A 17,419-nucleotide genomic window follows, 5' to 3' on the forward strand; every position below is an offset into this window, starting at 1 on the left:
GAGTTCATTCAAAATAAATTATATATCTATATATATATAATGTATATACACACTCACACATATATATATATAAAACACACATCAGACACACAGTGGATGTCCAAAACCAGTTTACTGTAAGGATGTATGACAACTAAACACAATAGCAAACACATATTTTAAGAACAACACTTCAATTTGAGAAATGAAGAGACAAATAAACACATTTTGAAAATATAAGGCTATGGTCCAGAGTCTTACAGAAAATGTTTTAGGTTATTTCAGGTTTCGTCTTTTAAAAGCAAAGCAGGAATGTAAAAACATGCCATAAGTTTTAATTTATTTGTTAGATGTTTTATCCAAAATGACGACCTGAATTCAAGGTTTACATTTTAACCCTGGGAATTGAACCCATGACCATGGTGAGCAACATCACCTACTGTAAAGGCACATTTAATAATCCAATTATCTGTATATCATTTAAAAATATTATCCAAATATTCATGTCAAACCGAACCAAAAATTTTCCATTTAGATATTCAAAGCTATTGGTTTAAAAAAATACTTCATTATATATTGATTGTCAGTAAATGTGATGAAAACGTATGGATAACTGGCCCTGAAACTACTGACAGTTTTTCCAACAGTACATTGTGTATTATGGCTGTAAGACTATTGGTAAATATAACAAAAATAGCATTAACAAAAGGTCTTTCATTCAAACCAAATACAATGAGCACAAATACAGGTCAGTTACATACAAAAAAAAAAAATCTTCAGATGTGCCAGTAGATGGAGGCAAAGTATCATTTAAATGCATGTGAAAAGCATCATGTTAAAGCACTGACAATTGCTCTGTAACATTTTTCTAAGATAACCACAAACATATGTCAACAGTTTCATATAAATATTGATTCTCTGCATGATTCCAGTGTTGCACTATTCTGTAAAGATGCTTTAAAAGAGCAGGAAAAAAGTTAAGAACACATCATGAGTAGTGTGTGAACTACGAACAACTCGTATAGAAAACAAAGCTTTAGCTTATTAGAAGTTCTTATAAGTTACAACGTATTTTTTATATTAATTTGGCCTCTGGTGGTTGGGAAAGCTGTAACAAACATGTAAATTATCTGTTAGAACTTCAGTGATCAATCGTTGGTCGGTTGTAGTGACTGTAAAGACAAAAATAAACTGACAAGACCAAAAACAAAAAACAAAAAAAACATTTAGGAAGTTTGATTAGCAAAAAGTGATTTTAACTGGAAAAAAATCCAGGTAAGTTATTCCAGCTAAGAATCTAATCTTCATGCTAATATGAGAATCTGAACACATTCCTGTTAAAAAGTGTTACAGTTTCACTAGAGTTTCTGATGGCTTCATTTGTCAACAAGATATTCAAAATAAGACTTCTACATTATCAATAAAAAGTAACAAACAGAAAAAGAAATAAATAACTGTTGACGTGACTTCATTAAAACATCTTTGTGGCGTATCAATGGGTGTTTTCTGTCTCAGTCGTCGGCCACGATGGACAGCGCGCGCAACTCGTTCAGTTTGGCCTCGTTCTCCTGCTTCCTCTGTTCATCTGTCAAACCGCCCTGGTCAATCTGATCCGTCAGTTCGGTGAAGATATTGTGCATCTCGGTAAAATAGGCCACCTGAGAGAAAAGGCATGAGTGAGAAACAAAGGGAAAGAGAGGTCAAGTACAATACAACACATTACCAGTATTATAATTAAACTTTTACATTTATTTATTTTTTTTCATTTGTGTGAATTTCATTTGATTGTTCAGAAATCACAGTAAACAATTTTAATTTGGAATAAAGTGAGTCTCGATGAACATCTTCCTGTTTCCTTTTCACATAATGCCACAACACAAGGCTACTTCAGCAATGTAATTAATTAATGATGTGCATAAGCCTTTTAATTGATCATTTTTATGTATTTTATTACTCTCATGCAGTCACAGGGAAAGATGGGAAAAGTAGTTCTCATACAAGCCCGCCATCTCACAAATTAGCCAACAGTCTTTTCTGGCCATCTTTGTCACTATTCTTTAACAACAGCACTCAAAATCTGTGATCAATACCATCTAGATTCTGACAAAAGACCCCTTAAAGTCAAAGCCACACCCCTTAGGACTGACACTAAAGGTCTTCTTGGGTCCTAAAATCTGTACCAGACCCGAATCACTTCTTACATGAGCCCGATGTGTAGAAATATTTTTTTTTTTTTAAAGAAAAACTCGACCCGAGACAGACCTAATAAAATTAGACCAAATTACAAATGTGTTCCTTTTCTATGAGCGTTTCTCAAAAAATGCACTTGAAGGGTTAGTTCACCCAAAAATAAAATTTCCGTCATTAATTACTCAGCCTTATGTTGTTCCAAACCAGTAAGACCTTCATTCATCTTTGGAACACAAATGAAGATATTTTTGATGAAATCCAAGAGTTTTTTTTTTATCTCCCATAGAAAGCAACATAATTATACGGAAGAGGATTAGGGCCAAGCAATAATAAAAAAATAAATAAAACCATCTGGAGATTAAAGTTGTTAAATTTCGAGAAAAAACACATTAAATTACGAGAAAAAAGTCGAGATAAAATGTTGAGAATAAAGTCGTTAAATTACGAGAAAAAAAGTCGTTACATTCATAATTTAACAAATTTGTTCTCGTAATTTAACGACTTTTTTCTCATAATTTAATGAGTTTATTCTCAACATTTTATCTCGACTTTTTTCTCGAAATTTAACGACATTTTTCTCATAATTTAACGAATTTGTTCTCGTAATTTAACGACTTTTTTCTCGTAATTTAATGACTTTATTCTCAACATTTTATCTCGACCTTTTTCTCGAAATTTAACGACTTTTTTCTCGTAATTTAACGACTTTATTCTCAACATTTTATCTCGACTTTTTTCTCGAAATTTAACAACTTTAATCTCAAGATGGTTTTATTTTTTTATTATCGCTTGGCCCTAATCCTCTTCCGTATAATTACCATCATTTAAGGTCCAGAAAGACATTAAAGACAACGTTAAAATAGTCATAATGACTGCAGTGGTTCAATCTTAATGTAATGAAACAACGAGAATAGTTTTTGTGCGTAAAAACAAAACAAAAATACTTTATTCAAAATAATAATAAACTTTATTCAACAATTTCTTTCTGGACCTTAAATGATGGTTATTTCGTTGTTTTCTATGGGGAATAATTAAAAAAAAACTTGGAATTAATCAAAAATATCTTAATTTGTGTTCCGAAGATGAACAAAGGTCGTACATGTTTGGAATGACATGAGGAATTTCATTTTTGTGTGAACTAATCGCAAGTACGCGCAGAAGTGCTGAAATGTCAATCACCGATCACTGTAACCTCATTACGTCCAAGAACATTTGCGACCATAAGATGATTAAAGTTTATTATTCGGGTCCATTTGGAAGAAGCACATTTATTTTAAATTACCCGAGACCCGAGGCCACTAATAGCGAACCCGACCCGTGTCCAAGGCACTCCTCAAAGTTTTGGGGTCGGACCTCGGGTTTTTTCGGATCCAAGTGGACCCGTTGAATCGGAAAGTTACGTTTTCCATGACACCGCGATGCTGTAAATGCGATCGTTCCGACGGGACACATAACCCCCGTCCAAACTAAAAGACAAAATCCCAGCATATCTGTTTGAAAAATGTGAACTAACTTTTTGCCAAAGTATTAATCTAAATAAAGAACTTGGCTTTTATAAACAAGGGATATTCTTCACTCCCTCTCATACAAGAAAACCAAAAATCATCCAGAGATAACGCTCATGGGTCTGTGGGTAGTGGGTGACCCTGATCTTCTGTGATCGGTGTGTGAGCGAGCGAGTGTCGGCTGAAAGCTTTCTTGACACGTCCCGCCCCTGCTCTTCCCCCGGCCCGTGAGTCAGGGGTCCCGCGAGAGACGCTTTGATGATTAATAGCCTTTAATCACATTACAAGACTCCAGGAGGAGTGGGCCGCCATTGAAAGCGCTGGGAAATACAGCTGCTCGGCTCTCAAACCTACACACAGCACATTTATTCAAGCTGCTCGCTGTATGTGCGTTTAAAAAAACCAATCCACATCCACTATAGCCTTAAAATCCAGTGAGAAAACAAGACGATACGAGTGGTGTTTGCCAGCGCAAAACTCGCCACCATGATGCTAGGGCGTTGCTTGCTGATCTACAGATATGTGGTTGCCAGGGTGTTCTGAATGGTTGCTAGGTGGTTTCTTACTGGCCCACCTCCAAGTCACCAAATTAATACTTACAGTTTAAGGGACAGTTCACTAAAAAAAAATAAAAAAATATTCCTGTCATTTATTCACCCTCATGTCAGTCCAAAGCTCTATGACTTTTCTTCTGTGAACTTTTTTTTAGTTCATACAATGAAATATATATATATATAAATGTCTCATTCAGTCATTCAAAGCACTTGTACAGAAAAAGAAGAGTACAAAAAACAATGAAAGTTATGCTGTTTATGACCCCGTTGTCTGAGGGTGGGGGGGGGGGGGGTCTCTCCCTTTAAGGGTGTTCAAATTACTGATCCTAAAAATGAGCAACAATAATAGCCATACTTCATTCAGCAAAGCCACTGTGAATGTTACTGAAAAGCAGAGGCCGTAAAAACGGGAAACGGTCTCGTTCGCTAGCGATACGCAGCAGAATTTCGACTGATGAATGTAACTCAACTCCACTGTTCACACAGCAGCCATTGAGTTCAGACACCCACGGATTGCAAAGACACTTTTTAGGGCTTTTGTAGGGCAGATGTATAAATGCGGCACCAAACATTGTGATGAAGCACATCTCTTTTGAATAGATTGTGTAAACTGCCTCTGGGATTGCTCGAAATGACTTCAGACTCTAATCAAAGAGTCCACGCTGGCCGTCAGTGGCGCTCTGTGATCTATGAGAGGCCAGTTCCTGCCCAGTGCTGAATGGAAGCGGATACTGGTCTGTCCTGTTTATGGTGGTCTCACCACATGAAGAGGGGAGAGGGGATCTGTTTGCCGTGCAGCACGTGGGGCTGGAAGGAAAACTTGTTCACAGGAAAATCCGCCTTGGACCTGTCAGAGATCAATCAAAACGGCCAATGAATGATGCCGCCACACACAAGCTAAAACGCAGGTACGGCACCGTATTTATGTCTCGGCTTTAGACGGCACACCCACAGACCGTTCATGAGTTGTAAGATACATGTTGGACACAACGGAGCTTTCCCAAAACGACAAGCTCTAATCTGATTGGTTGCCGTTACGCAGCTTTTGGAAGTCAAGGCGCGAGGGCCGGATTGTGAAAACGAAGTTTCAAGGATTTTAGTTTGTGCATCCTAAGTAATCCTGCTTTGATTCAGAGATATAGCCATTAAACAATCGGTACTTATTACTTACAGATGGAAGGATATTCTGACCGCAAAGTCAACACACATTTCCAATCATCCCTTTGCTGCTGTATGTTTAACCATTTGTGGAGACAGCTGTGCCATGATTTGAGCAAGATACCACACCAATCTATTATTGTGGTTTCGTCCATTTTAGATTTACTGCCCTTTAAAAAAAAAAAAAAAAAAAAAAAAAATCACATAAAAAAAAAAATCAAATTGTGGTTGGTTGTTGAACATATGATCTAGACGGGCCCTTCCTGTTTAAGCGGGTGATTCTTGACCAGAACAGTCTTCAAAGGGGATTAGTATTTATGCTCCTGTCACACACAGATTAATATATTCTAAACACTCGTCCAATTAACTAATTAAACATACACACACACACACACACGCTGTAATACACTGTGTAACACACTGTAAGCCACCGATCTCCCAAACTGAGTCCGGCATCACGTCACTACAGAATACTCACTATCCGTGAACTGATCAGCTCGAGGCCACCTACAGTGCTCAGTGACAATAAAATGAGAAGGAAATCTGCCTTGGAATAGAAATCCATTTTGAATATTTATTGACAAATAACTGTCCATAAAAACAAACCCAACACCACTTGTCCAATGTAAGGTTGGAGGGATGCAAGAGCCTGTCCTCGGCGTCTTGGGCCAAGGCCTGAAGAAAAAAAAAAAAAAATTCACCTGACCTGCATGTCTTTGGATTATGTGGGAAACCAGAGTTGCTGTGATAATTGCAGTTAGTATCACAGCAATTAGAGGTCGCAAATATAACGTGCTTTAGCTGCTTGACAGTTATCATTCTATTACAGCAATATAAATTTGGCCATCTTTGGCGACTGCATTGGGTCTCAAGCTTGTTTAGCATCTCCCCACATGTATTACGTTCTAAAGATGGCGTGTCAAGTTCAACTTTTAAAAGCTTTCTTGAGATCCTTTTCTTTCATTCCAGCGCACTCTGTCTAACTCTAAAACCCTGATCCTGGAGACGTACCTTCCTACAGAACTCTGCTCCAACACATTTACCTGTAATTTACAAGTATTCCTGAATACCGTGATTAGCTGGTTCAGGTGTGATTGATTTGGGCTGGAGCTAAACCCTACAAGATGGTAGCCCTCCAGGAGCAGGATTGGCTACCCCTGGTCATGTCGTTACACACTCGTAAGACCTTCATTCATCTTCAGAACACAAATCAAGATATTTTTGATAAAATCCGATGGCTCAGTGAGGCCTCCATTGACAGCAAGATAATTAACACTTTCAGATGCCCAGAAAGCTACTAAAGACATATTTAAAACAGTTCATGTGACTACAGTGATTCAACCTTAATGTTATGAAGCAACGAGAATACTTTTTTTACCCCCAAAAAACAAAATAACGACTTCATTCAACACTGCTTCATAAAGCTTCGAAGCTTTACAAATCTTTTGTTTCAAATCAGTGGTTCGGAGCGTGTATCAAACTGCCAGTCATGTGAGTAAACGAGGCTTCGTTATGTCATAAGTGTTTCGAAACATTTCGAAATTTCAATGGTTCACGTGACTTTGGCAATTTCATACATGCTCCGAACCACTAATTTGAAACAAAAGATTCGTTAACATTAAGGATGAACCACTGTAGTCACATGAGCTGTTTTAAATATGTCTTTAGTATCTTTCTGGGCATCTGAAAGTGTTAATTATCTGGCGATGTAGGCCTCACTGAGCCATCGGATTTTATCAAAAATATCTTAATTTGTGTTCTGAAGATGAACGAAGGTCTTACAGGTGTGGAACTACATGAAGGTGAGTAACTAATGACAGAATTTTCATTTTTTGGCTGAACTATCCATTTAAGCCTGACGTCAAAGAACTAGCGGCGATGAAAGCTGACTGTGTTGTCGCCTGGCAAAAAGCTGTGCTTGACAACACCAAAAGGACTAAAGGCAACTGTCAACTAGCATGTACATTATGCACCTGCGTGTAAGTAAATATCTGTCTATATCAGCAGGTATCAATAGTCTATTTTCGTCATTCAAAAAGGACACTGAAACTAGATCTAGAGATATACAAACTGTAAACAAAGCAGCGCTTGCTTGCCATTTTGAATATCAATCACACTGATCACTTTCTTCATTCCAGTCGGCTCATGTTATTATGAAAATATTTGTGCATTCAAATGCTCTAAGATGACGTAAAATTATAACAGCCTTCTGTCTGTACCATCTTGACTTTTTGCATCACTTTCGCTTTTATTCTCGTGCACCGACTCGTTCGCTAAGCTGAACAGCTCGCACTCTCAGAAGGCCCGATGCCGACTCAACATGCTGAATCGGCCCAAAAAACCCAGACTAGAACCAATGGTGCGGAACACACCGAAAAACTTAGCTGACCAACTTTTAAAAACGGCTTGACATTGCCCGACCGCCGACTGTCGGCTTGGTGTGTCCCAGCCTTTATGCGCACACCCAATCAGGTGACAATGTGATGCTCCACGTCATTCACTTTCAGTACATTTCCATTCTTAATGCATCCAGTGAAGACTGTATTAAAGAGGTGGTGAAGATGAGATTTGTGAATTTCATATTTTTCATGCATCTGAAGTGTTACCACTTGCACTGGAGGTCAAGACTCAAAGTCTGTAAATTTGGTGTAAATTTGGCTCATTCCGTGGCCATCCAGGATGTACGTGCATGCATGCATGTATCTCTCTTTAGGCCAAATTTCTATTAGTCCTCTTCCACTGATATAAGGCAGTGTGCGAATGACTCAGCAGGATGAGGGACTCTCAGCATGACTGAATGTTTGGTGAGTCAAACTGTGTCCACTCCAGGATTCTTGGAAACACAAACACACACCGTCTAATCTGACGTCCATCAGATACGGAGGGAGGAAGCGTATCTGCACGGCACCTATAGTAATACAGCCTGCGGTCTCAGGAGACCATGTGTTCCCTCTGTCCGACAGAGAGACACCCGCCTCTCCCTCGTCACAGAGAGCTGCTGTTGGTGACTGTGTCTTGGAGTATGTGGGTGTTGGAGGTACGGCACTCTGGGTTACAGAAAGCACTTGATGAATGAGACTCGGTCATCTGTTAGGCCTCTCTGCTGCCCATCTGTTAGCAAAAAGCTCAGGGAAAGACTGCATTTCAGGCCTGAGCTTAATACTGCATTCATGTGTTCATTTATTTATAACCTTTATTTTTTCCAGAGCACCCACGTCTGGTTTTCAATAGAGCAAATGACAAAAGCGTAACACAACAAAGTGTGGCTACACAAAAACAATCACAAAAGACTGCTGTCTCCATTAAGTTCGGAGTGGTTTTAGCTAAAGGAAATCTGATGTTGTTCCACCCATGACATTTACAAGCTGAATGCAATTGTTGTTTACTAGTCTATACAAGAAGACCAGAACACCTTGTTATCAAATGGATAGTTCCAGTTCTGGATGCTGATTGGTCAATACAATGCTCTCAAGTGATAATGTGCAGTCAGACGGTCATCATCATAAAAACAACTGACTGGGTGATCAGCCGCTTTTTTTTAGAACCGTCGAAAAGTGACATTATCAATTGATTCGAACATGAATGCCCCACGTGAGCAGCATAACTCAATGTGTCATCATGATGGCTGTTTCCCGTTTGGTTAATCCAACTCAGGCTAATCAGATAACACACAATCAGACATCTTAACACTTGACACATTCACACACAAGAAGAATAATCTCCTAAATGAAGGAAAAGCATAAACCAAAATGAGCAAAGAAAACACTTCATTTACACTTTCTAGAGAGTAACAATACTATGTGGGTAAATCTCACAAAACTAGTCAAGTACGTTACAAATGTGAAATAACCTCATATTTACTACTGTAATACAGCAACAAATTTTTATTTAATTACAGTAAAATTTAAATAATAAATAATTGACTACACAATTCATCTGTTTAATATACCAGACTGAAATAGTAGACAGCCAGGAGAGGCCGTCTCAAGACTATCAAGATGCCATTTTTGGGGATCACAGGGCACTGGATCAGGTCCTGACAGATCTCGTCTGCCCGCTCTGCCCTGAGCTGTGAAGATTATGGCTTTTAAATATGTGATTAACCCACCAAAAAAAGGCCTGCTTGGACTATTCAGCTTTAACACTAGGTCAGAGTTAAGTCAGTGTTGTAAAACACTGTGTAAAATACAGTAGGTTATATCCACCGTACTTAGAGGATACTTTTAACTTGGCAGGCAGATGACAGCTTAGATGATCCTTTAGTTTTAAAATATCCTATTGTTTGTGTTTCTTAAAGGGTGTGTTCACCCAAAAATGAAAATTCAGTCATTAATTACTTCCGCTCATGTCGTTCCACACCCGTAAGACCTTTGCTCGTCTTTGGAACACAAATTGAGGTATTTTTGATGAAATCTGAGAGGTATCTGACACATTCAAGGTCCAGGAATGTACTAAAGACATCATTAAAACAGTCGACGTGACTGCAGTGGTTCAACCTTAATGTTATGAAGCGATGAGAATACCTTTTGTGCACAAAAACAAAACAAAAATAATGACTTTATTTAACATATCTTCTGTGTCATTCTGCTACATTGTTTACGTCATAACATTAAAGTTGAACCACTGCAGTCACATGGACTATTTTAATGATGTCTTTAGTACCTTTCTGGGCCTTGAAAGTGGTGATTATATTGCTGTCTATGGACGAGTCAGAAAGCTTTTGATTTCATCAAAAATATCTTCATTTGTGTTCTGAAGATGAACGAAGGTCTTACAGGTTTGGAACAACATGAGGGTGAGTAATTAATGACAGAAATTACATTTTTGGGTGAACTAACCCTTTAATGCTACTATATTAAAGTTTAAGTCAATGTGTACTGATATCATATGTGATGTTAGACTAGACTGTATTATTTTTCTCCTCTAATAGGTTGTTTGCAATCACGTGGTTCTGGTGACGCGCAAAATTCCGGTGGAGGGCAAGCAGTGAAAATTAGAATGTAAGAGATGGAGAAAAGGCCTTTCTGTGCCGGTTTAGAAAGGTATAAACAGAAAATCACAACATATGTTGGACGTGATCTTTATGTTATGAAGATGAGCGACTTTTCCACTGAATTGAAAGACTTTCCTGCCATCGAGGAGGTTGATATAGAGAATGTGAAGCTGTCGTCCGCCGCGTTCAGTTCTAGTTTGGTTTGTTTATATCGCGCTTCCCCTTCTACTAGTGAAGTTAGGGCAGTATTTTTGATTTTCTGTCGCGATTGTGAAAAATGTCGCCATTGTAGGTCATTTATGCTGAATCGAGAATCGCAACAGGAGCTCACGTCATCGTTCATGGAAAAAACTGGACGCTGTAATACAATTGTTGCCTTTTATACATGTAAAAACACAGTAAGGGAAGCAGGCTGAGGAGGTGACGGGAAGACGACGTATATCAAATCTAATAATAAACCCACAGCCTATCACTCAGTAAAATAATCACATAGCTGAGTGTTTTTGTCTTTGTTGTTGAATCAACTAATGTCAGCTTGTTAAACATTTATTTATTTGGACATTTTCTACCATATGATGGCTGAAGCAGCAGCGCGTGACACTGTTCTCATGGTAACCAGATCAACATTGTGAACGGAATACTACAAAACTGAAGTAAAAACACCAAATGATCATTCAATGGGATAAAATAGCTTCCCTCAAACGATACCATAAAGAATGTGGATATTTAACCAAGTCAAAAACTAATAAGGTAAGCAGATATCCATCTTCATTTCAGTATCAGCAGATGCAAAACGCTATTAAAGGCGACAACTTTTAAAGTTAAAAAACGATATTATAAAAAATGGTATAAGTTATGTAAATGATATAAACATCTTCTGGGTTCTCGATTTTATCGATTTGAGCAACCATAAATGACGCAAAACATACGAATTTTGAGTTTTTGATAGGATTCCTATATAGAAAAATCACTCCCTGCCCTCCAGACTCATTCGCGCTGCTGCTGTGACGTCATGTGCAGACAACCTATACACACACAGACGTCCTAAAAAGCATTTGGACACTTGTATGAATGTCACTGCATAATATTTCCTTATACATTATTATTATTATTGTTATAATACGAGTATGATTTAGTTAATATGACTATTCAACAGGACAAAAATAATTTTATCTTTACTAACATGCACTTTCAAATCAATAGTTCATTTTTTTTTTATTCATTATTCACCATGCCAACAATGGAGGGACTGTTAAATAAAAAAAAAAAAAAAAAAAAAAAAAAAAAAAAAAAAACACGCACTGACAATGACCACATGGTTTTTACAGAAACACACAAAACAACAAATTAGGAATTATATGAAGATACTGAATTTTTCAAAGAGGGGGTGAATTCACACATCCTGAAGACACGACTGTGTGTGTGTTTGACTTGGCTTTACCTCTTTTACTACATTCATTAGATTCTACTGTTTAGCTCTCTCACACACTTTCCTTAAAATAACACACGCAGTCTGAGCTGTGGACATAAGGAGGCAGGATTGTGGGGGTTAATCACATTAGAGTGAGGGGAAGTGTGTAGAGTGAGAGAGTGTGTGAGTGCAGCATAAAGGAGTGTTTTTGTGTGTGTGTGTGTGTGTGTGTGTGTGTGTGTGTGTGTGTTAGGGTTAATCACATTAGATCTGGGTGGAGGGAGCGTCAGCTTTAAAAATTTACAACTGAGTGTGTCTGTGCGTGTATGAGGGTGTTTCTTTAACTTGATTTTTTATTGATTTCGATTTTTATTAACGGCAACAGTTTTTTTTTATTTTTATTTAACTTTCTATTAAATGAATATCATTAAACTTTTTACCATGACTTGATAATTATATACTTTTTTGCTACTCTTCATATTCTTTTATGTATAAATTTGGTTTAACCTTTGTCCCAGGTCCAGACTTGTGAAAAAGGTATGCAAATATGTAATTGTGTACATTTAGAAAAAGCTAGCTATAAAATTAGCCTTAACAAGACAAGGGGTCTTGTTTGTACATGTTTGCATAGGGTTTTAAAACCAACTTTGTTTTGCCCAATGGCAGGTGAATTAAGAACATTTACTAGCCTTAAAGTCCCCATGAAATCAAAATATTTGGGCTTTTAGTATAGATATGTTCGCCTTACTGTTATTTATAAGCTGGTGTGCTCCAAAACAATGACAAAGCCAAGCTGTGGTATTAACAAAATGCAATTGGCTATATCAAAAAGGGGAGGAGCTGTTTCAGTGGAAATTACCTCAACACATTGAATAATGCTGCGCGTTCCAAGGCACTTCAGTGGGCCTTTAACTATATTATTACAGCCATGGGACAGCATTTTGTATCATTTCCTAAAAATACATACTTTTGTCCCAAAATACATAATTTGCACAGGACATTTTATCACTCACATCATCATATATTGTCACATGATCAGTGAGACATTGTTATCGTGTTATTGTATTCCTTATACTTCAGTCTTCATACTTCAATACATTGCATGCATTATTTGATTAATTACTAGTCTGCTGACTGGATACTGAACATTTAGAAGTTTGTAAGTGTTAACTTTAATACTCTACTTTTGTAGCATGTTAACTTTCAATTTTAAAGGATTAGTTCACTTCAGAATTCTAATTTCCTGATAATTTACTCACACCCATGTCATGCAAGATGTTTATGTCTTTTTTCAGTCGAAAAGAAATTAAAGTTTTTGAGGAAAACATTCCAGGATTTTTCTCCATATAGTGGACATTACAGTTCTCAACGGGTTGAAGGTCCAAATTACAGTTTCAGTGCAGCTTCAAAGGACTCTATCGATACCAGACGAGGAATAAGAGTCTTAAAAATAAAAAAATAAAATAAAAAATAAAAATGTATATACATTTTAACCACAAATGCTCGTCTTGCACAGCTCTGCGATGCGCCACGCATTATGTAATCGCGTTGGAAAGGACACGTCTCATTTTCTCCTCCAACTTCAAAATCGTCAACATCGTTGTTTTACCTTTTTTTGGCTTAGTCATTGCATGTTCACTTTGTAGACACTGGATCGGTACTTCCGCCTACGTCACGCATGACCTTTCCAACATAATGCATGGCGCATCGCAGAGCTAGTGCAAGATGAGCATTTGTGGTTAAAAAGTGCATACTTTTTTATTTTTTGAAAATGACTGATCGTTTCGCTAGATAGTTCCTTATATGGAGTCCACTATATGGAGAAAAATCCTGGAATGTTTTCCTCAAAAACCTTAATTTCTTTTCAACTGAAGAAAGAAAGACATGAACATCTTGGATGACATGGGGGTGAGTAAATTATCAGGAAATTTTAATTCTGAAGTGAACTAATCCTTTAAGTCCAATTATAATGATAAAACACAAAATAACTTGTAATCATTTTCCATCCTCGCTGGTTGATTTTGCTACTGTGCCTGTAAGTCTTCTAAAAAATTCTTTTAAAAAAAATATCATGATTTCTATGATATGATCCACATAACTGAGTGGATGTATTTTAGTTTGAGCTTTTTTTTTTGCGACTGAGCTGGGTACATTTGATGCTCACCTGAGCTCGTATCAGAGCCTCAAAGCTGGGCTGAAAGTAGTCGATGCGGCTGTTGTAGAACTTGGGCATCTCGTCCAATAGCTGCTTGTTCTTTGCTTCAAAGTCTTCTCTGACAGGCTTCAGTTCTTCCCTGGCCTAAAATCAGAACACACACACACACACATAATGGAGCAATGAACAAAACCAGGACTTGCCAATTATTTAAGCATGTGTGTCATTAGAAAAACAACAACAACAACATATATACTATACATATATATATATATATATATATTGTATGAGGCCAGAATATTTTCAAGGGTGTGGAGGTGGGGAAGAACGATATTCATGATGCAATCACCAATCAGCACAGCGGACGGGAGGGGAAAGCGGCCCATAAGTGCTGATCTCTGCTAGGATGTGACCTGCTTTCTATATATGACACAGGACGTGTGTAAATGTGAATGTGTTCGCATACTTTATCGGTGCGTCTATCCTCTACGGCCCTGCCGAAGTCCTTCAGCGTGTGTGTGTGTGTGGGCGATGAAACAGCCTGTATGTTGAACATGTATGTTGAAGTTTTCCAGGCACCCGTCTGTATCTGTTTGCGCACCTACAGTCCTCAACATGTCAACATACACATGCATAATGACCCAGAAGTGTACAACAAAGAGAACAAACAATTATTATCTGCCCGTGTTCGCTGGATCGTGTTACCGTGTGCGAATGCGCGTGTGTGTGTGCGGAACCCAATTATCCCTCAGTGTGTGTTGAGCGCAGCCTCTTGAAAAAGTGCAGCTGAGTTGAGAGGCTGTTTCTCTTGCGTGGGTGAGTTCGCTCGCATGTATACATGTGCTCTGAATACTTCTGCACCCATCCAGCCCAGCTTCCTTCACTTGTTGCTGCGTGCTAAAAAAATCCCGCCAGAACTGTACGAGAGTGGACAGATTAGAATAAACCCAATGACTCTCAAGGTCCGCCACACTCAAGCACAAGCATCCACTACAGGAAGATCTATAAAGACCAGATCAAAACTCATTCTAATGGCTGTGTGACGTTTTGAGTCCCAGCTGAAATCAAAATTGCTTTCTTAAAGCATATTTCTGGTCTTATTGGGAACAATATCCTGTTCCATGTCACAGAAGTAAAATGAGTTGTGAATGTCATTTCACGTGGACTACTACAACAAAAATACAGTTTCAGCTCAATATGTAGTATGCATTAAAAATATTTGTATTTTGTCAATTATTTGCCATATGTCTACATCTTTTCGCTACAGGTTTGAGGCGGACATGACATTAAATTCTATAGCTCCTTGTACCCAGGGACCACCACTCAAAAAATAATACATTTATTGCAGAGTGAATTTTAAGAGTGTGTCACAAGGAAGCAGAGTTTCATTTTAAACTCTTGTCCCAATGAACATTTGTGCTGAAAATTCACACTCGGAGCAAACAAGGCTGAAGATGTGCGATTTATCCATATACAATCCGCCAGAACAAACCTTGTGAAAATAAGCAAGTGTATTTGGCCTATTAAGGTAGAATATAATGTGATGAAGGCGATGAACTGCAGGGTAATATTTGAAACACTCATAGCAGAGGAAGGAATGGATGCCCCAATTTTGAGTTAAAAGATCCAATAATCAGTTACACTTTATTTCGATGGTCAACTAACTCTTAGAGTATTTGTAGACTGTTAGGTTAGGGTTAGGTGTGAGGGTTCAGGTTAGTAGAATAAGTTGTAATTGCAAAGTTACTTATAGTCAGTAGGATGTCTAAAGTGGACTATTGAAATAAAGTGTTTTGCAATCCTCTTTTACACAGAGCTTATTTACTCCTGAACGTGCATAAGCATTAGCTGGATAAGTCTGAAAAACACAAATTTGCAATATGATTTGCAGGTCACATTTTATTTAATGTATTCTTGTTACAGTATCATTACATAAATAAGCACTGATCTTAATTAACAACATGTACATACTATAAGGTTAGGGTTTGGTTTAGTGTTAGTTGCTTGTAATAAGGGCTGGTCACTGACAGATTTGATTTTGATTCACAAGCTTGCAATTTGATTCATTTCGGATATATAGTATTAGGTACAGCACATGTAAATTTTTCTTAAGGAAAAAAAATCTCTCTTAACTAATGCTGTAAAATATTTAGAGAACCCTGTCAGTAGGTACATTACTATATTAAAAGGTCAAAATGAATGTGTTTTTTTTATACAAATATTTGAAGTTTTATATACAGAAGTTTTTATAATAATAACTTTTAATGACATAATTAGGTTTCTATTCTAATTTCTTTTTTGAAATTGCAGTTTTTATGACGGTGACTCTCAGGACAGATTTATTCAAATATATCTAGTTTATAGTCATTGAATGGCTTTCCTGTGCTAAATGTGATGTTATGTGACATTGTTTACAAGCTGTTTATTGATGTCTTTCTGCGGATGAAAGACTGATTGAGTGATTACATGAGACATTTCAGTAAGATGTACTGTATCTTTAAACATACCTTCTGATGTTCATTCATGTTTATTTCATGCTGTAACTAGCAGTAAAGCGGAAAAGATTATCTGTTCATGCGAACCGCTTGAACTGATGCGGTTACAGCGATCTGTAACGTTACATTAAAGGTCCCGTTCTTCGTGATCCCATGTTTCAAACTTTAGTTAGTGTGTAATGTTGTTGTTAGAGTATAAATAAAATCTGTAAAATTTTAAAGCTCAAAGTTCAATGCCAAGCGAGATATTTTATTTAACAGAAGTCGCCTACATCGAACGGCCAGTTTGGACTACATCCCTCTACTTCCTTCTTTAATGACGTCACTAAAACAGTTTTTTTACTAACCGTGCTTTCGTGCATCTCCCCGTTATGGTAAGAGGCGTGACCTTTCCGGGCAAGGAGCGCTAAACTGCTGTCGAATCACAACACAGGAACCGCTGGCACAATCAGAACTCGTTACGTATTTCTGAAGGAGGGACTTCATAGAACAAGGAAGTCATCAGCCCGTTTTTATGACAGTGGAAACAGCGGTATACAGATAAGTAAATTATGTGAAAAATACTGTGTTTTTTTACACGCGAAACATGAACACATGTTATATTGCACACTATAAACACAATCAAAGCTTCAAAAAACCACGAAAAACGGGACCTTTAAAGAGTGACGAAACAGAATTTATTGTTTGAAATTCTTGGGATTTAAGAATCAATATTGGTTCATTGGTTTACTCCTGATTTGAAGCACAATCTCGACAATCAGTTTTGAGATTTCTGTTTTTCTCCATCCAAACGGACAGAGCTGTTTGTTTCATCTACATGGAAAACAGCTACCTGGGGCGTTACCAAGATGACCGCTGAGTGAACTGACTTGCATTAAAGGATTTTTGGTATTATTAAGAAATCAGTCACTCATTGAAATATGAATGCCTGAAATTGCAACGCCGTCGGAAAGGAAGTCCTGCCTTTCATTTAGATGGA

At 37.6% G+C, this 17,419-nt stretch overlaps 1 protein-coding gene across 2 annotated transcripts in view; it reads right to left on the reverse strand.

The window, feature by feature from the left end:
• Positions 1-93: 93 nt before the first annotated feature.
• Positions 94-17,419, reverse strand: part of bin3 (bridging integrator 3) — a 78,204-nt gene continuing 60,878 nt past the window's right edge. For both annotated transcript variants that reach the window (XM_048210875.1, XM_048210874.1), the window contains 2 exons: positions 13,955-14,089; positions 94-1,637 (listed from right to left, as the gene is read on the reverse strand). In XM_048210875.1, coding sequence (XP_048066832.1) covers positions 1,491-1,637; positions 13,955-14,089 — 282 coding nt within the window. In that variant the 3' untranslated portion in view covers positions 94-1,490. The remainder of the gene's footprint in view (positions 1,638-13,954; positions 14,090-17,419) is intronic.

This window comes from Megalobrama amblycephala, linkage group LG12, assembly GCF_018812025.1.
Source record: "Megalobrama amblycephala isolate DHTTF-2021 linkage group LG12, ASM1881202v1, whole genome shotgun sequence".
Classification (NCBI taxonomy): Eukaryota; Metazoa; Chordata; class Actinopteri; order Cypriniformes; family Xenocyprididae; genus Megalobrama; species Megalobrama amblycephala.